Source organism: Herpailurus yagouaroundi, unplaced genomic scaffold (assembly GCF_014898765.1).
Source record: "Herpailurus yagouaroundi ecotype Mexico unplaced genomic scaffold, PumYag 159, whole genome shotgun sequence".
Lineage (NCBI taxonomy): Eukaryota > Metazoa > Chordata > Mammalia > Carnivora > Felidae > Herpailurus > Herpailurus yagouaroundi.
In genome coordinates, this window is record NW_024412400.1 from 25,170,345 (window position 1) to 25,191,440 (window position 21,096).

The following is a 21,096-nucleotide window of genomic DNA, read 5'->3' on the forward strand; positions in this document are numbered from 1 at the left end:
GGCCTACAAAATACACCCGCCCCCTTACAATTTAAACTCCCTGAAGGAAGAAATGTTTGCCCGTTTCGTTCTATCCTGTATCTGCGGTACCGTGCTATCGCCAGTCGATACCATCAACACGTTTCTTGAAATAATAAACGCCCTGAACGCCAACCAACCTGGCCTGCCCTATCTGTCCAATCCAACCCCATCTACCTCAAACTTGACAGAAAAGCGCCCATGTTTCTGGACTTTCGGGGGTCTCCTTCCCCGTAGTCTACAGACTTGGTTCTATTTTCTATTTCTGTAGTCATTTAATCGATTTGGGGGGGCGACAACAGGGATAACCGGGAACGGGTTAATCCCGGGCGTTCGGGCGCCATTTTGAAACTAGAGCGTAGATGCATTAAATTTTTTTTTTTTTTAATTTTCATATACATTTAAGGATGCACGCTTATTTCAAGTGTGCTTGAAAGGCATTTTCGGGGTGACGTGTGGGTCCAGGGGAAAGGGGGTCTGTCAGCCCATAAGTCTCAGGTCGGCGCCTCCCTGGCTACGGAGTGCCGACCCACGCGCACCCCCTCCATACCCCCGGTGGGGGAGCCGGTACCCCCCCAAGCGCCCCCCGCAGGGGGCGGGGGGCTGTCACCCATTGGCTGAGGCGGCTACCACGAGCTCCAGTACCCGGCGCAAGAGCCACCTCTGGGAGCCCCGCAGGCCACGCCTCAGTTCGCCTGCGCCCCTCAGCATCGCCACTTGGTTGTTAGGGCTCCTGGATCTCGCCGCTCGCTTTCGATTTTCCTCTAGTCCTCTTTTATCCCTTTGCCCAAGTCGAAGCCGGGCAGCGGCAAGAGCAGAGCGAACGGCAGCCCTAAGAGTGGTGCCAGAAGCCCAGCCTCCGCTCCTCCTCGAGCCCTTTCAGCGGGAACAGCTAGCTGCCGCCATCATGGTGAGTTGGGGAGGAGGAGGCCTGCGGGGCGCACGCCCGGGTGGGGATCTCCCGGGTGGCGGAAACTCGGCTTTTCTGGCGCCGCGCAGGAGGGGGGCTGAAATCGGGGCCACCCCGCTTCCTTGTTCTGGGGCGCCGGCCCGGGTGCACCACAGATGGCCTGAGAGAGGAGGGCGAGGCGGCCTAGAGGCGTGGGGGAGGGGAGGAATTCCCCGTGGCTGTCGCTGAGGGGAATGGCCCTGGGGCTCGCTGTCCCTCCGGCCGACCACGTGCAGGGCCACGACCTTCACGCCGCCCCGCCTGCCTCCCGCAGGCGCCCGCTACGCTGTGAGGGCGGCCTGCGGTGTGGACCGCGGGGACTTGGGGGGGGGGGGGAGGTGAATACCGCGCGGCCGCCCCACCCCCACCCCGCCCAGCGGGCCTCCCTTCCCGCGCTTACCCTGAGGAGAGGAGGTCGCGCGTCTGGTGCGAGATGGCGTCGGGCTGCCGCCCCCGGAAGCCAGCTGGCGCCGGCTCTCCGGGAACTGGGCTGGGGACTTTGAGGGCCGGCGTTTTCCTCGGCAAGTGGTTTCTTTCCCGCCCTCGCACGTGGTGGCGGCGGGCTCTGGGGGGGGGTGGGGCGCGGGGTGCTCACGTCGGGGGAAACCGGGCGGCCGGCGGGGACAAACGAGAGCTTCGGTGGCGGCACCTCGTGCCTGGCCTGGCGCCCGGGGCTCCCTCGTGCGGCGGCCTCAGGCGGAAAACTCGCCCGACGCCATCCTAGCCGTACGAGGCCGGGCTTGCCTGTGCTCCTGCGGGACCGCAGACCCGAGAGGCCCGAGTTCTGTGCTCGGGAAACGCTTTCTCTCTCGAGATGCGGCAGGAGTTTAAACCAAACGTCCGCACGGTAGTAATCCTTGCTCTTGGCGAGGGACGTTTCGGTGAGTTTTGGTAAATGCTTGGCGGTGACCCACCACGAGGTGCAACTCTGAAACTTTGGACCCATACCCTTAAGTCACAGACGTGTTCTAGACGCTGTGGATTTGCAGTGTAATCTTTCGTCTTCTCCATTTTTAGAAGTAAACGGAGGACATTTATAGACAGTTTATATTACTACCTATAAAGGTTAAAATAAAAATCTGCAATTATATGTATTATCCTGTATATAAAAATCTGCAATTATACGTATTATTATTTATGTCATTATCTAATCACTGAATTGCTCATAAAAAAGTACAGTATTTTTTTCCTCTCCATTTTTAGAGAAAAAGGGGAATGCTAATAGCGTTTTTCCCCCTGATTATAACAGTAGCATATTAACTCATTTGAAAGTAATCAGTGTAAGAAAACCGGTCTGTCCCAAACCCTTTAACAAAGTTTTGCTATATGTATGCCCTTCCAGATTGTTTTATGCATGTATTGCACGTAGATAGGTTAAGTTTTATTTTATAAAACTTGTACCATGCTACATAATACTTTTTTATATCTTGCATCCTTCACTTAATATAATGAATATTATTTTTCAAAGATATATTTAAAGTGATTTCAAGTGGGGTGCCTGGGTGGCTCTGTCGGTTAAGCGCCCGACTTCGGCTCGGGTCATGATCTCGTGGTTTGTGAGTTCGAGCCCCGCTTCAGGCTCTCTGCTGAAACTTAGAGCCTGGAGCCTGCCTCGGATTCTGTGTCTCTCCCTCTCTCTCTGCCCCTCCCCCGCTCACGCTCTGTCTCTCTCTATCAAAAATAAATGTAAAAAAAATTTTTTTAATGATTTCAAGTATGTAATGTTAAGATGTAAGATTATACCATTACTTGTTTTACCAAATTTAAATAATGAATAATAATGAATAATGAATTATAATGAATAATTTTTCTGTATTAAAACAGTACTATAGTAAATATCTTTGTGTGAATGGTTTGGAATACTTATTTTATTAATTCCTTGAAATTAATTACCAGGAATGGAAACAACTGAGTGAAAGGGTTATGCCCATTTTATAACAATTTTAAATTACAGTACATCTTTCTGAGTTATTCTTGATGGAGCATGTACCAGTACGTGTTCTGTGTGCAGAATGATCTCCACACTCTTTCCAGTGAGAGGTGTTAACACTTTTTAAAGTTGCCAATAATAGGTGGAAAATACATTCTGATGTGCTTTTTTTTTTTACTCATTAATGAAGTTGAAGTTTGTCATTAGCTTTCAAAATTTATTTTTTATAAATTCTTAATCCATCTATCTATTTGGATGTTTATCTTTTTTAAGGATTTATAAGAACTCCATTAACATTCTTTGTCATTTATAGCGGTAAGGAGTTGCCTTTATTTTCTAATTTCAGTGGAAATTGCTGTTTCTTTTTAAGCCTGATGTTAGCTTAGAGCTACATCAACAGAGAGTAAGATTTCTGTTTTACTTGGGTTTTTAAAAATTCAGTGATGGATGTATTTTATAAAATGCTTTCCTTTGGTGAATGACAGTAACAGATTTCCTAAGAATGAACCATCTTGGAGTTTTCAATATAAATTGTTCTTAATTGTATGTTTTTTATATACTGCTGGAATTTTGCATCTTTGTGTTGGGGCAGAGGTAGACCATTTTGATTAGGTTTTGTTATTTAGGTGTTAGTTTTGTAAAATGAATTGAAAAATACCCTTTTTTCTTCTCTTTTCTCTGGAATGTTTTTCAGTTAAAGTATCTGAATCTTTCTCATACATACTGTCTTCTGTGTACAATTGTTTCTGTCTTGGTGCCCTCTACACACACACCAATTATCTGTTTCTTCACAATTTGAAAAAAACTCACAGTGAAACCGAGCTAGGAATCAAGTATTTTTTCTTAAGATTGTTTTCAAGATTGACATTTTTCTAGAAAGTTGGCCATTTCATCAAGATTCTGTTATAATCTGTGGTCATACCACCTTTTTTCAACACAAATGTATATTTTTGCTTTCTTGCCTTTTTCTCTCTTGGTTTTCTCAGGATTGTTTGTCTATTATTTGGATTGTTTCTAAGAGTCCAGTCTTGGATTTACTTACAAGGTTTTATTCTGATTTTCATTTCCTCTTTCCTATTATGCTTTTTTTTTTTTATTAGTGTCTTCTGTGGATATAACTCTAGTGACTACAAATTATAGATTGTTTTTGTGGTCAATTACAGATTGCAGTTGCCTTGCATGTAGCTATAAAAGTTGAATGAAATAATGTTAAAGAGCTGACATCCCAGGAGCTTTAGTAATGATAAGGTTTTTTTTCAGCTTTTAGGTATTTTTGTCATTTCGTTATCCAAGTACACCAGGGAATGTATTACTGTAAATACCAGTGATGAGAATTCTGTATATGAAGGCCTCCAAGTTTCCTGCTACTTAATATCCTAGCATTACTTTTCTCAAAACCCGCCAACTCACCTGAAGATATAATTAAGAAAAATCATTACTCCCTATATTTAATTTATATGAAATTTATTTTTGTATGCTATTGATGGTTAATATTAATACTTTAATAATACCAAACTTTTTGCTTTAGCCTAAGCATTTATTTGTGGAGTATTTTTAGCAGTAGTTTAAAAGTATTAAAGGTTGTTTATTGGTTTTGGATGTTGTGTATATAAATTATAATTGTATACAAGTACACACACAGAAGTTTAAAAAAAAATCCCTGCTGATGTCTTATTAAAATGGACTACTTTGCTTACTTTGTTAGCTTTGAGCACCACCTGCTGGTTAAAGATTAAGACATGGTAGTGTCTTAATTTAAGATGTAAAGAAAATGATTTGCTGAATATAATGTTTAATATCTCAATTAACAAGACCGTGAATTTGAATAACTCAATCCCAAACCAAATTTCCTATAATATACAATGGCCTTTTTTCCCAAATTGTTACCTAATGTCTCAAGTATCCATTTTACTTTTGTTAAATAGAATATGAGAATTAGAGGGGCGCCTGGGTGGCGCAGTCGGTTAAGCGTCCGACTTCAGCCAGGTCACGATCTCGCGGTCCGTGGGTTCGAGCCCCGCGTCGGGCTCTGGGCTGATGGCTCAGAGCCTGGAGCCTGTTTCCGATTCTGTGTCTCCCTCTCTCTCTGCCCCTCCCCCGTTCATGCTCTGTCTCTCTCTGTCCCAAAAATAAACGTTGAAAAAAAATTTAAAAAAAAAAAAAAAAAAGAATATGAGAATTAGAAATTTCATCTTCAGTTCTGGGGATGCTATCATGGGTTTCTCAACTGCGACCCTGTTCACATTTTAGAACAGATAGGTTTTTGTTGTAGGAAGCTGTTTTTTGCATTATAGGATATATACTGTATCCTTGGCCTCTGCTACCAATTACAAGGAGTACCCCTCAGTTGTGACAACCAAAAATGCCCCTGCATCACACAATCTCCCCTGGTTGAGAATCAGTACATTCTCATAACCCCTTATAATGTGGTATAGTTTTCTGGCCTGACCTTATGCCTTCAAATTAAAACATTCATCCGTGGTCATTCACAGCAGATAATACTATACCTTGTCAAATAGAAAGGTATCCAGAGTTCATCCACAAATGAAGGGGAAATTGAGAAGGAGAAAAGAAAGTCTGTTAGAATTTCAGAGCCACTTTTGGATTTGTTTTGAACTTACGAAATAACTAACTGAAAGAGATTGGTAAGTTGTTTATAGTGAAGAGAAATCTAGTCAAGTTTTAATAGTTAAAGATACGTGGAGTATGTAGTATAGTCAGTCCCATGTAGGAAAAAAACTAAAACTAGAAAACAAAAAAATGGGAAAACTTCAGAAGGTTTTTACTCTATTTCATTATTATGAAATATTAGTATACTATAGTTAAGAGGAAAGAATTAGGAAGCACCCAAATAGAAACACGAAATAGCAAGTACAGTTGATTCTTGAACAATGCAGGAGTTAGGGACACCAACCCACCGTTCCTCCACGTATTTACAGTACTGTACTGTATTTCTTTGAAAAATATTTGTGAATGAGTGGACCTGGACAGTTCAAATCCATGTTCAAGAATCAGTTGTATGTGTACAAATTAATAGAAACTAAAACACGATTGGTGATTTGAGTTTTGATTTCATCTCTAATCAGTATAGAAGTTTATAGAATCTTAAATTTACTAGTAACTTCTAGCATCTAAAAAAATAGGAATTATGCCTACTTTATTATTGTCACTGATTTCTATAGAAATTACTGTGCTTGCTTTTTAAAAATATATGTATCAGTTGGTTTATTTTGTCCCTGTTTTTCTCCATAAGCAGAGATGTAATGGGTTTATTTCTCTTGCAGCCTTTTGTACTTCCCTCTTAATCAATAGCTACTTCTTTTTTTTTTTTAATTTTTTAATGTTTATTCATTCTGGGGAGGGGGAAGGGCAGAGAGAGAGGGAGACATAGAATTCAAGCAGGCTCCAGGCTCCACGCTGTCAGCACAGAGCCTGAAATGGGGCTCAGGCTCATGAACTTTGAGATCATGACCTGAGCCAAAGTCAGACATTTAACCAACGGAGCCACCCAGACACCCCTCAATAGGTACTTCATAAATGAATTTCAAATATATGGATGTGCCAATAACTGGTTCTTTGAAGTTCCAGTTGAAATTGGTTGTTAATTAATAAAGTATGTACAAAATAAGTAAGTAAATGGTAAAACCAAGAAAGAAGCTTTTTAAACTATTGAAAATAAATGCAGATAATAGAACACTAACTTATATTGGTGTACCACATTATACTTTACAAAATAAATTTGCAGATGTTATCTCACTTTATTCTCAAAGCAATTTTCCAGATATAAATAGCTACCAAATAAGGGGTTATAACCTAGTAAAGGACACGAACCCAGATCTCCTGACTAAATCAATTTTCACTATGTTAGACTGCTTTTCCGACATATATATTACCAGTAAATTTTGCTTCAGAAAAATTTACATTAATCTTATGTGGAAAAACTAAAGATAGAGTTCTGACCAGAATCCAGAAAAATGAGTTTCATGTGTGGGTCTCTTAATTTGAAAATAAAGATAGTATCATTTATATCTATCAGCCCACTGTGAAAATTAGAATTATCAGTGGGGACTGATTTGGTGTTAGTGAAGAGGAAAAATGTTATTTCAAAAGATGCTTTGAACACCCTAGCACTAAGGGAAAGGATTGTAAGCCCTTTTTTTAGCAGGAGGTATTACAATATGTGAGCAAATAATCTTTTCATGATCCATTTCCAAAGTAAATGCGTACTAACACAAAGAGTATTTAATTACAAAATGCGTGTTAATTTTGGTGACTAGAAAGAGGAGGCAAAAGAAATTTGTTTACAGCTTTGTGGTAGGGGTGTCTGGGTGGCTCAGTGGGTTGAGTGTCTGGCTCTTGATCTTGTCTCAGGTCATGATCTCAGGGTTGTGGGATCAAGCCCCTTGTCAGATTCTGTGCTGAGCATGGAACCAACTTAAGGTTCTCTCTCCCTCCCTCTACCCCTGTCCTCTGCTTGTGCCATGGGTATGTGCTCATTGTCTCTTGCACTCTCTTTAAAATAAAAAATAAGTGAAAACAAAGCTTTGATGTATGTTTTTGATGCAGATTTTTAAAAATTATCTTTTTTTAAAGATTTACCATGCTTTTTAATAAGGTACTCAGTAAAGTGAAAATTTGCTTACCTGGCATACAATAGAATGAGTTTAATAACTGTTTTTACAAATCTCAACTTTCCAGTTCACAAAGTCAGTATAAAGTCAGTATTCTACTTTAGTGTAAGAGATGATGATAAGCAATACTGGGTTTAAGAATGTACTGTACTCTTTTGTTAAAATTTCATACTGATCTACTCTGATTACCTTAAATCCTAAACCTGAACTAAGCTGTATTACTGGTCAATTTACTATGAAAGTAATTCATATGAAAATACTCTGTATTTTAAATACAAAGATTGTGTTTCACATCATGGTTTAGTGATGATATCTGCTTTCCAAATTACAGTCTGCTGCAAATCCTGAGACTCCAAACTCTACCATCTCCAGAGAGGCCAGCACTCAGTCCTCATCAGCTACAACCAGCCAAGGCTATGTTTTACCAGAAGGCAAAATCATGCCAAACACCGTTTTTGTTGGTGGAATTGATGTTAGGGTATTGTATTCCTATTTCATTTATTTAAGAAAATATTTAGTGAACACTGGGGTTTGGGTCCTGATGCAAACATAAGGTTTTTTTTGTACTTCGTGCAGGTTTGGAATTGGGTTCATGTTTAACCTATAGAGACTAAAAGTATCTTTGACAAAGAGCTACAGGTGGTTTGGGGATCCTTAGGAGAGATACCTCCACATTTTCAAATCTTTTTTATAGTATAATTGAAATTTTTGAATGCTGAATTTTTACTCTTGAAGTCAAATTCTTCTCCATAGATGGATGAAACCGAAATTAGAAGTTTCTTTGCTAGATACGGTTCAGTAAAAGAAGTGAAGATAATCACGGATCGAACTGGTGTGTCCAAAGGGTGAGTAAAACATAATGTTCAGTATAAAGTATAAAAAATATGTGAGCTATAGTCTCTATATAGAGTAGCATAGAAGAATTTAAAATGCGTGTTCTTACACTTGTATACATTTTTTGCTTTGTTTCTTACATATAAAAGATAAGTTTGCTGCCAACTCTTCTATGTAGTCATTTTCATAGCGTTTGTATGTAAATATTTCCTACCTTCATTTATTTTACGTAAGTGGATTAATCAGTTCTATCAGAGCTGTTTTTTTCATGTATCTTACGGTATCTTAAGTTTTAACCATCTTGCAATAGATAGTAAGTTAAATTCAGGTTCATAGATGTGAATTTTCTGTTAATGAATGATGTCCCACACTGTGTTAACCTTCACGCATGTCTTCCCCCTAGATCAGGGGAAGAAGACAAAAGGTAGTATTTATAGATGACTGATCATGTACATCTAAAACTTTATTTCAGTATATTCTTCATCCTTCATCAGTATAATATCAGTCAGTTACTTCATAGAATACTGGAAGTTTTAGACCATATACTGTTCTGGTGGTGATTTTTACACTTCATTTATCTTTCTTTGTAGCTATGGATTTGTTTCATTTTATAATGATGTGGATGTGCAGAAGATAGTAGAAGTAAGTAATCTTATGGAAAAATCTCAGTTTATGGATGCAGTGTTTAGTGTTGAGTCCTGAATATATAGCCTTGTATGAAATATAGAAATAAACTTCCTGTTTGAAATCCAAACCTAGAGTAATCTTACATAACTAGTCAGAACCTGTTTATTTGTAACTGGACATCTAGCTTCATGAGCTAGACACAGGAAAGGTTAGAGACAGAGTGTAAAGGTTTTTGATCAAATTCCAAGACTTCTCTCAACAGTTGGGTAGTGAGGGTAAGGTCGCTTCGTGCTGATAAATTTTGATTTGGTATGTTCTTACCAGTGATGATCTCCGATGGTAGAAATTTTAGAAGATTTGGGGTATTTACCAAAGTCTTAGAAGTCTTTGAAATTGATTTTAGCTTTATTATGGTTTTATTTTCAGTCACAGATAAATTTCCATGGTAAAAAGCTGAAACTGGGACCTGCAATCAGGAAACAAAATTTATGTGAGTAAGGAGAAGAATTGTTCTTATTAACATATGTAGCTTTTCAGGAAACTAAAAGTAGTCTTTGTTTTCGTATTATTCTTTAAAAAGGTGCTTATCATGTGCAGCCGCGTCCTTTGGTTTTTAATCCTCCTCCTCCACCGCAGTTTCAGAGTGTCTGGAGTAATCCAAACACTGAAACTTACATGCAGCCTCCAACCATGATGAATCCTATAACTCAGTATGTTCAGGTAAAAATTATTTAACATTCCTTTTTCTTTTTTTTAAATAGTATTGCAGATCTTATAGATGGGGGCACCTTAAAAGTAAGCCAGTCTCACTTTTTACCCTCAAATCAGATGCATATTTTCCATAATAAGTGGTAATACTGTCTCTGAGTGATGAGAAGGAAATCTATTACTTTTGTTAGAAATCTGTTGTTCTTAGTATTGTTTCTAACACCAAGCTAAAATATGCTTCTATATAGTTTGTAAGTCTTTAAGAACTGACCTCTGTAGCCATGAAGAATATATATATCTCATTCATTTCCCTTCCCCCCCATAGGATAATTCCTAAAATATTTGAAGGCAGCTTTCCTCATGTGTTTGCCTGATTTATTCTTCTTTAAGTTTGGCAGTTCTATTTATTCATTATTTTCAATGATTTTCAGATGTCTTCTATAGATTACTGACTTCTGGATGTATTCTGGTTCTAGAATGGATAGGTTTCTGATGAGTTAACTGTATTTGTAAATTCTGTGAGTTTTCTGGCATATAATTTGTTTGGATACTTGAATATTTGAAATGGGATTTGAAATATTTACTATCTCTTATTGATGATGAATAAGATTGATTTTCTTCATTTTATTTTCTTCAGTTTAAAAGACATTTTATTTTCAAGAAAAGAAAAATTGTAGAGAAGTGTTTCTGTAGTGTCTTTCATTTGTTTACATTTTCCATCTACCCTAAACACAGGGTATACCTTTTGTTATTTTTCTTGCTCTAAACATGGTTAGAAGAAAAGCCCTACTCATTCCTAACGTTTGCTGTGAGCTATTACTTAACTTGGGTGTATTCATGTATGATATTACATAGATGCTTTTAATAAATATTTATTGAAAGATGAAAGGCATTCTACTGTTCATTTCAGTTTTGGGGTTATATACTGCCCTTAACTTGTAGAAATAAATACAGAAAGAGCCATAAAGTGTGTAGGAGGACTACACATTACTCCATGATATTGTCAAGGAATACAAAACTGCTTAAAAATATTTTTACAAAGAAATAACAGATGTATTAATATAACTTTAATATGGAAATCTATCTTAATTAGAGCCTTATCACCAGTATAAGGAAGAACTTCTCAGTGGGGATAAATACACAAATAAGATAAACGTAAATGGGCAAAATCAGTCTCTTCCCTCATTCATCCCTTCTCCTCTCCCAAAAGACTAACATTTGACAGAGAATTTTTCTTAATGTAGCCAATCACTCCAATAGAATTCTGCATTCCGTATATAGAAAAATATGATTTATATTCATATTTTTGTTGTATTGGAAGTTTTACTTTGTTATTTTCAAGAATTTTCCATGTTAATCCATTCTTTCTGTAAACTTTATTTGCAGGCATATCCTCCTTATCCTAGTTCACCAGTTCAGGTTATCACTGGATATCAGCTGCCTGTATATAATTATCAGGTAATTTAAAAGGGAACAAAATGATTTACTTTGGAATATTATTCAGGCATTTATATGAATTTCTCCAATAGTTTGTCATTTAAACTAGTAGAACATGCTTAAGATAAGAAGGTTAGAATTTGTCTAGAATTAGGACCTTTAATTATTTAAAAATAAGGGAAAAAGATTTGACAGGAATATACTTAGCATAAAGATTTCTTACACTGTTTTATAAGATTTTGTGTCCTCTTCTGTATTTCAGCATGTTTTCTTCCATTTTTGCTAGCAAATAGCTGAACCATCCAAACTAACTTTTATAAGCTTTTTTAGGGGGATAGATGAAATAAAATAACTCCGGTTTTAGAGCATTGAATTCCAATTATATTTAGTAGTGTTTATTTTAGCTGACTACTACAAAGTAGTAGTTCTCTGAATTTCTGACCATAGATATGACCATATCTATGGCCCATGACCATTAGCTATGGGAATAAATCCAGAGAACTACTATCTTTGAGTTTTTCTGAAAGCTAACACCAGAAAATTGAGAAAAATTAGGGTTTATGTATAAAGTAACAGTAATTCCCTCAGGTATTAGAAACCTAAAGTATTTCATTCTTCCATTCTGTTTCTTTTACTGCAACTTCAAGGAACCAGCATGACAAATACCTCAACATTGTCTATCTTTGTGAAAATGTGTAAGAATGGTTAACTAATTGTTACTTCCTTTTGTTTTGTTTGTTTTTTTAAGATGCCACCACAGTGGCCTGCTGGGGAACAAAGGAGTTATGTTATACCCCCGGTAAGGAGAATTACTCTCTTTTCTTTTTTTAAAACGTATACTCCCTTTTCTTTATTTAAAATATTTTCTTGTTTTAACTTTTAACTATCATATTTTTCTTGACTTCTGTCATTTCATATATGCCTAAAAATATTTTTAAATTCCCTTTCACATTATGTGCTATGTTTTATTAATGTCAGCCCAAGTATATTCTTCCATGGGAGAAACCGCTTTTCATTTCTCATGTGGTTTTTGTGTGCTTTCAGGCAATGGCTGCTCTGCATACAATAGGTGCTAAATTATATATAATCTAAGGAAGGTAGTATTAATACCTGTGTTAATTCTAATTCAGTGAATTTAGAATTTGTATTGAATCTATCTAGTTTTCTCTCCATAAAAAAAATCTGCTGAAGAGAAGCAAATGTTTTGCTGTTAATACTGTTAGATGTTATATATAAGAACACAAAAAGAGGGTGTTAGCTTTAAAACACTTTAGTATTTGTTACTTTGTATCCTTCATCAAGATTGGACCTTTGAATGATATGACATTAATTCAAATTCTCAGGCACTGGGAAATTCTCATTCTGTAACTAGATGTTGAAGGTTTTTGTTTTTTGTTTTAATTTTTTAACATGTTTGTTTATTTTTGAAAGAGCATGAGAAGGGGAGGGGTAGAGAGAGGGAGACACAGAATCCAAAGCAGGCTCTAGGCTCTGAGCTGTTAGCACAGAGCCTGTCGTGGGGCTTGAACCCACAGACCACGAGATCATGACCTGAGCCAAAGTCGACACTTTACCAGCTGAGCCACTCAGGCATCCTTGGAGCTTCTTTTTCTTTTTAAAAAAAATTTTTTTTTTCAACGTTTATTTATTTTTGGGACAGAGAGACAGAGCATGAACGGGGGAGGGGCAGAGAGAGAGGGAGACACAGAATTGGAAACAGGCTCCAGGCTCTGAGCCATCAGCCCAGAGCCCGATGCGGGGCTCGAACTCACGGACCGCGAGATCGTGACCTGGCTGAAGTTGGACACTTAACCGACTGCGCCACCCAGGCGCCCCTGGGGTGTCTTTTTCTTAGAGCTCTTCTAATCTGATTATGTTGAAGTTTAGAAGACTTTTCAAAATAAAATACTGCCTTATTGCAATTCAGTTATTCAGTTCAAAATAAAGTTTCTGAAATAACATAATTCAGCTTCAACACAACCCACATTTAAATGCTCAATATCCGCTAATTTTGAAGAATAGATTGTTCAGAAATGTATCTAATGTACATCTTTTTAATTATACTTTTATAATGTAGACTTATACCGCTGTTAACTACCACTGTAATGAAGTTGATCCAGGAGCTGAAGTTTTGCAAAGTGAATGTTCAGTTCATGAAGCTACTCCATCCTCTGGAAATGGCCCACAAAAGGCAAACATCTAATTTTATATTTTGTTTATATTTTCATAATTATTTTTTGAAGTTTTTATAATGGCCCTTAGAGATGCAAGTATCTCTTTTCAAATTTAAATATGGAAGCCAAAAATAACAGCTTAAATAATTGACTAATAATTTGGCATTTTATGTGAAAGTTCATGAAACTTGAGGCACCCCCAAACTTTCAGTGTTTACATATAGTTTCTGATTCAGTAGTCCTTTTCTCTCTTGTATTTTCATTGTTTTTTAAAACATACTTTAATGCGTACAAACATACTTTGGTGGAATGTAGTAGATAGCTTCCTCAAGAATCCTCTCTTCAAAAGAGATTAATATGAATTTTACCTCTTTTTTTTAACCAGTTTAAACATTTACTTAGCTGAATAGTAATATACAAATATTTATGGCATTCTCTTCATAACATTATATATGGCAGCAGCTCTCAAGAGTGGTAAAGTCACTAGTAATAATCGAAATACCAAAATAGGTACAATTTCTTCTTTTTTTATCGTTGTAACAAATTCATATAACAGTGCTCTCACTCTTGAATTGTCCTGTTTTTGTTGAATGGGTGGGAATGTGGAAGTAGTTGATGTGATGGGAATGTGCATAATAACATTGAAGGATTCCCATTGGAGTTTGTGTGCACATTCCCATCACATCAGCTACTTTGTCCACGTGTTTCTTAGTGGAAATTAAAAATAATTGAGAACTACTGAACTGCAGAGTAGAAAAATTCCTTGATTTGATTCATGATTAGAATTTGAAAAAATATTAAAATAGTTATAATTATCAGGTTTTATCCTAGATATATTTTCTTCAAATGCTGAAGTTTACTGATTCTTAACAGGGAAAATTAAAGAACCTTGAGGAAATATTTGAGGGTTTTACTAAATTGAGCTTTATAACCAGTACTGTTATCACTAAGATTCTAAAATATTTTTAAAGTTTGATAGAAAAGTTACATATTAAGTGATATGTAATGAATTACATGAAAATGTAATGTGTAACACATTTAATATGTAGTATGGATTACATAAGAATTCTTTAGAAGTACATGTATTTAACTTTCTTTGAAAAACCTGTTAAAGTAAGTAAAAGGAATAGTCCTTAGATTGTTGGAAAAACTTCTTTTTTTCAGAAATCTGTGGACAGAAGCATACAGACTGTGGTATCTTGTCTGTTTAATCCAGAGAACAGACTGAGAAACTCTCTTGTTACTCAAGATGACTACTTCAAGGTATAAAAGGAATAGTATTATACAGGATAAAAAGCATATTTGTCAGATATGAAGTATCTTTGTTCCTGTAGAATATATATTTTGAGATTGCATAGAGCATTTATTTAATTGAACTCTTGGCATTTGATGTTAGTAACTCAGAAAACCTCTCTGAGTGAATTTTACCTGGCCATTACGCTGCTCAAACCTTGATATAGTGTAGTTTGTCCTTACAGAAGAAATCTTTAGCAGAAGCTTGTAATTGAAAAGGTTTGTGAAAGAAGGGAGTTGAAAGAGAATATTGGCTTGACCAAATGGAAAAAGAGGAAATGTTAGGTACACAAAGCAGAATATAACTCAGATATCATGCGGGTTCAGTTTCATACTGCTGCAATAGGGCGAATATGCAATAAAGTGAGTCAAGTTAATGTTTTTTGTTTTCTAGTACATATAAAAGTTTTCTTTACACTATACTGTAGTCTATTAAGTGTCCAATAGTATTATATCTAAAAAAATGGTATATGTATCTAAATTAAAACATGCTTTATTGCTGGGGCGCCTGGGTGCTCAGTCCGTTAAGTGTCTGCCTCCTCACAATACATGAGATCAAGCCCCACATTGGGTTCTGAGCTCAGTGGACCCTGCTTGAGATTCTCTGTCATCTCTCCCTCTGCCCTTCCCCTGCTCACACTGTCTCTCAAAATAAACATTTTAAAAATACATCTGTACTCTATTGCTAAAAAATGTTCATCATCATCTAAGCTTTCAGCAGCTCAGAATCACTGATCACAGATTACCATAACAAATATAATAGTAATAATTGTGCAGTATTAGAATTATCAAAATGTAGCACAGGGACACAAAGCGAGCAAATTGCTGTGGGAAAAATGGTGCCAATAGACTCTTTCAATGCAGGGTTGCCACAAACCTTTAATTTGCAAAAAATGACACATGAGATTGGAGTAAAATGAGGTATAGCTGTGTGTGGATATTAGACGAAAGAGAAGAAAAGTGGGGCATCTGGGTGGCTTAGCTGAGCATCCAACTCTTGATTTTGGCTCAGGTCATGATCTCACATTTCCTGAGTTCAAGCCCCACATCAGGTGGTGTGAGGCTTGCTTAGGATTCTGTCTCCCTCTCTCTGTCCATCTCCAGCTTGTATGTTGTATGAGCACGCATGTGTGTGTTCTCTCTCTCTCTCTCTCTCTCTCTCTCTCTCTCTCTCTCTCTCTCAAAATAAATAAACTTTAAAAAATATTTTTTGAAAGAGAAGAAATTGATCGTTCAAATTACATACCTGAATAATGTGGGGGGAGAAGAGATAAAGTGAAGCAGTGAAAAGAGCTGAGTAGAAAGAAATGGAAGTTGATTAAGAGTTGATGACATGGAGGGGCGCCTGGGTGGCGCAGTCGGTTAAGCGTCCGACTTCAGCCAGGTCACTATCTCGCGGTCCGTGAGTTCGAGCCCCGCGTCGGGCTCTGGGCTGATGGCTCAGAGCCTGGAGCCTGTTTCCGATTCTGTGTCTCCCTCTCTGTCTGCCCCTCGCCCGTTCATGCTCTGTCTCTCTCTGTCCCAAAAATAAATAAACGTTGAAGAAAAAAAAAAAATTAAAAAAAAAAAAAAAGAGTTGATGACATGGAAGAGAATGTGAGTGTTTGAATTTAAGAAAGTTCTGGTTTCTAATCCTGGTTATGTTACATTAGATAGATTACTTGATAATCTTAACCAAGGTTCCAGATTTTACAAGTTTAAAATGAGAAGACACAGGACTAAAGGTCTTTTAAGATCCCTTAGGTCTGAGTCTGTGAATATGGAAAGGAACCAAGTACTCACTCTAATGAGGGAGGAATATTGTGCTTATTAAAAGGGAAGGTTTTTTGTGTTTTTTTTTTAACAACAGATTTATTGAGATATAATCCACATACTATACAGTAAACCCTTATAAAACACACAATTCCATTTTTTAGTGTATTTGCAGAGTTGTGCCATCATGACCACAATCATTTTTAGGGTATTTTAACCAGCCCAAAAATAAACCCTTTCACCATTTGCAGTTACTCTTTCTCCCCCCCCCCCCCCCAACTCCTCTATCCCTAGGGAACCACTAGCCTACTTTTTTTTTGTTTAAGTATTTTCCTGTTCTGGACATTTCATATAAATAGAATAGTACAATATGTGGCCTTTTATGACTGACTTTTTTCACGTAGCATAATGGTTTTAAGGTTCATCAATGTTACAGTGTGTATGAGTGGTTCATTTCTTTTTATTTATGGATATACCACTGTGTTTATTCATCACTTGATAGACATTTGGGTTGTTTCCACTTTCTGGCTGTGATGAGTAATGCTGTGAACATTCATCATGGACAAGTTACTGTGTGGACATAGACTTTTATCTTTCTTGGGTATATACCTGGGAATGTAATTGCTGCGTTGTGTAACTATGTTTAACCTTTCAAGGAATTGTGAGAATTTTTCCAAAATGACTACACCATTTTACATTCAAAGGGAAAATTTTAACCATTGCTTTGTGTCTTAAAACAGGGAAAGGAGAAAAGCTTTTTTTTTTTTTTTAATCTATGAATGGATGTAGGATGAAGCTTCCAACCTTTTTTTTTTTTTTTTTAATTTTTTTTTTCCAACGTTTATTTATTTTTGGGACAGAGAGAGACAGAGCATGAACGGGTGAGGGGCAGAAAGAGAGGGAGACACAGAATTGGAAACAGGCTCCAGGCTCTGAGCCATCAGCCCAGAGCCTGACGCGGGGCTTGAACTCACGGACCGCGAGATCGTGACCTGGCTGAAGTCGGATGCTTAACCGACTGCGCCACCCAGGCACCCTGAAGCTTCCAACCTTCTTAATGGGGATATACTAAGGACTTTGTATAATGCACAAAGAGTAGAGCCATAGTAGGATTAAGTTCTTAACATATCTTCTCAACAGGAAGTAAACATGTTCATTTAAAGTTGACATTCGTTTTCTTATTATTTCATTCTACATAGTATAATTTAAAAGGAAAGAACTAGGATTGTTTAACAGCCTACCTTGCCCAAAGTTCTGAAAGTTAAATAGGTAGTACTTATAAATGATTTGTCTACAAGGCAGAAAGTAGTCTTTAAACATGGCGTTAACCAAAAACCCTACTTTGAACTTTCCGGTTTTCTGTTCCTCTGGGCTAGGAGTCAGAAGTTGGTAGTCTGAAGTCTGGTATCTAGACCTATTTTGATTAGCTAAATATTGTTGTTTTAGTTGAATTTGAATGCATTGAGGCAGGGTATATACTGTTTCTATCTTGTCTTTATAATCTTTCATGTCCTACCTGACCTCTGAAGATACTTGAATTTATGACCACTTTTCTGGGCTTAAAACTAAACAGGATATTAGCCTGTTATATAAAAGAGTATATTAAAGGTTACATAATTTCCAGAAGTTACTCTTCTTTATATGCCAACTGATTTTTAATCTCTAGGAAAAGGGCACACAGTTAAGCTCTTACAGAAAAGAAAATAGCTCCATTCCTTTTTGTAAGGCTTTACTCCACCCTCACCCCCACCCCCCTGCCAAGAGAGGGCACCAAGTGAGTGAGAGGCAGAGAGAGAAATGGGTCTCACCTGAAGTGGGGCTTGAATTCACAAACTGTGAGATCATGACCTGAGCCGAAGTCCAATGCTTAACTGACTAAGCCAACCAAGCACCCCAGCCTCACTTCCTTCTGTCTGCACATCTGCAGGCAACATAAAGTGAAAGGAAAATTTTGCATGTATTTTTCTTTGTCTCTTCATTTCCTAAAGAATGATATATCTTCATCACAGTTTAAGGATATACCTTTAAATATGCCAAAACTTTTAGCTTTTAACCTAAAAGTATAAAATTTTAGTTTGAATTGTAGTATTCTCAAGCTGTGATTTCTACCAGATGCACTTCTTTTAGTAAAAACAGTACTTCTAAAAATTAAATATGTTTTATGCCAGCTGTCTTTGGGGCATCACTGCCAAATCATTAATTAATAATCTTTGTAAAATGGTATTGACTCCAAGTCTTCTGTTTCTGTTTCCTGAGATTTCTTTTTAAATTAGTGAATAAAACTACTCACTGGTACATTTGTTACACTTGTTACATTTGTTCAGGAATGCTTCCCCAAAAGGACTACTTTTCTCTTAACAGTGTTTAAACCCAAAATGAATGCTTAACTATTTTGCAACTATCTTAGGTCATAGCGATAATACAAAAGTGAAGTAATAAAAAGGACTTACTTCTGTCTTTTCTAGGATAAAAGAGTACATCACTTTAGAAGAAGTCGGGCAGTGCTTAAATCTGTTTGATCCCTTCTGCTAACTTTCTAGTCTCATGGGAAGTTGCTGATTTTGAATATTAAGAAGAGACTGAAAGTTTTTCACTATTCTAGAAATTTAATTCTGAATTTTGATAAATCACACTGAGACTTTCTTATACAAGTTGTGTTAGATTGCCTAGCTTTATTTGACATTCAGATTGTTCTTCATTAGATGTTTAGAAACTGGTTCTGTGTTCAATATATAGTTGAAGTAAAAAATAATTGAGACTGAAAGGAATAACTTTAAGATTTATCTGTAAGGATATTTTTTATTGAAATTGATATTTTAAGAGTTTAAAGCAGTTGCTGATTTTCAGGAAATTGTTTTATAAAACCTATTCTGAAAGGTCAGAATTTTGATAGTTTGAATACAAGCATTTCACTTCTCCAACAACTACCTGCAAACAGTACAACATTTACAATATTGTTCTTTACGCTTATGATTTCTCTCAAAATTTACCACAAAAGCAGAGTGTTTAAGACTGCATTTTTAATCAGTGGAACTCAGTATATAGTTGGCTTTATTGAAGTCTTCTTTGTCCAAACCCAGTAAAAAAGATTCTAAACAAACAGTCCAATCAGTGGGTCTTGTGTTTATTAGTTCAAAATATTTTACTTGTATCTAGAATCCACACATAGATACCCTATTTGATTGGGATGGTAATTAGGATAACTAAAATTCTGGGCCAGATTTTTTTAAAGAATCCAAGACAAACTAAACTTTACTAGGTATATAAACTTCTCAGTGAGTTACCATTCTCCTTTTTTCTTTCCTTTTTTTTCCCATTGAAATGCTACACTCAATAGCTGTATTTTAAATTGTGCAAAATACTGATGTTAAAGAATGCTGAAACTTTTTTTTATGTCACTTAAAGGTTAATCAGAGTATCTGAAAGGAATTGTTTTTATAAAAACATTAAAATATTATTTGTTGAAGAGCAAATACATTTTTATTTTTGCTTGTTAGCCTAGTATATTTCCTTTTTTAAAAGTAAAATATGCTTAGAAGAGTCCAAGTAATTTTGATGTTTAAGTACCACTAAAGTTGTAAGCATATCTCCAGAATATACTAGAGTCAGTGTTAAGAGTCCATTTCTAGATTAGCTAGTCTCCTTGTTAGATGCTGTGTATTTTGACCCCTAGAGCCCCTTTCGTGTCCCCACAGTCTTGATTTTCCAGTCTGTAGCACCATTCTTCCAGGAGTTTTGCTCCTAGAACAGGTGGTGTAAAGAAGAGAAGTAGCAACAAGAACAGTTTGAGGGCTAAGCCTTAGAAAGGTGGCAGTGGGATAAAATCTTTCTAAAGGAAACATGTATCCGCATCATTTGACCTGCCATGGAAATGAGTTTAAGGTGGCTTCCTGGACTTTCTTTTGTTGGTCCCTTCACTGAAACATGGAGATTCCATTTATCCCTAACTTAAGGCAGCTGCCATGGGCCCTATTATCAGTCCCCATGGGTGCTTTATAATTCCTAATAATTTTCACTCTGTATCAAAGGGAAGAATCTTTTAACTTAAGGATCCCAAAGAGGGCTTTCTTATGCCTCAGAATTTGAAAGTGCCCTGAAATTTGTCCTTTAAAACATTGTTTTGTTTTGTTTTTTTGGTTGTGCTTTAACATTCTTACATGTATCATTCTGTGAATAAATTTCCAGGTTACTCTAAATGATAGCTAAATTCAAAAGAGCCAATTCTAATTATCCCAATCTGACCTTAAGAAAAGTAAGAGAATAAACTTTTTATTTTTCTGCTTTTTTGTTGGACTGAAGTATTTAAAGGAGTAAGATAGAAAAAAGAGACAAAGTCCTGAACCTTTCAAAATAGAAAATTAATTTTAAAACTTAAAAGTATGTTCCTATTACTTATTGTTGATACTGTCTTTGTGTAAATGAATAAATAGAAATAAAGAAACTTTTTTTTCCCAAGTGCATTTTTGACCTACTTATTCATGTCATATCATCCAAAGAAATGCTGGAGAGTTGGGTGGGTAGTATGTGACAAGGTGTAGATCCTTGAAATTCAGAAGCATGGTAGAGTTAGTTTATACAAACAAATTTTGGTACATTGTATTGTACTGCGTTCTCTTAATGAAATTAAGAGATAGGTTTTCATGAGAAAATAATCCCTCTTAGATTGAATGGGAAATGGTTAACAGTTAGTTCCAATGCCATGCATCAACAGAACAGTGCCTAGTGAGAATGCTTGGTAAGTCC

General features: G+C 36.8%; 1 protein-coding gene across 1 annotated transcript; it reads left to right on the top strand.

The window, feature by feature from the left end:
• The first annotated feature begins 648 nt into the window (after positions 1-648).
• On the top strand, positions 649-20,811 carry DAZL (deleted in azoospermia like). Its single transcript, XM_040480118.1, has 11 exons — positions 649-928; positions 7,860-8,006; positions 8,282-8,373; positions 8,953-9,004; positions 9,416-9,479; positions 9,570-9,709; positions 11,084-11,155; positions 11,883-11,933; positions 13,212-13,325; positions 14,473-14,571; positions 18,819-20,811. The coding sequence occupies exons 1-11, from the start codon at positions 926-928 to the stop codon at positions 18,870-18,872; spliced, it is 888 nt and encodes a 295-aa protein (XP_040336052.1). The 5' UTR covers positions 649-925; the 3' UTR covers positions 18,873-20,811.
• The last annotated feature ends 285 nt before the right edge of the window (positions 20,812-21,096 follow it).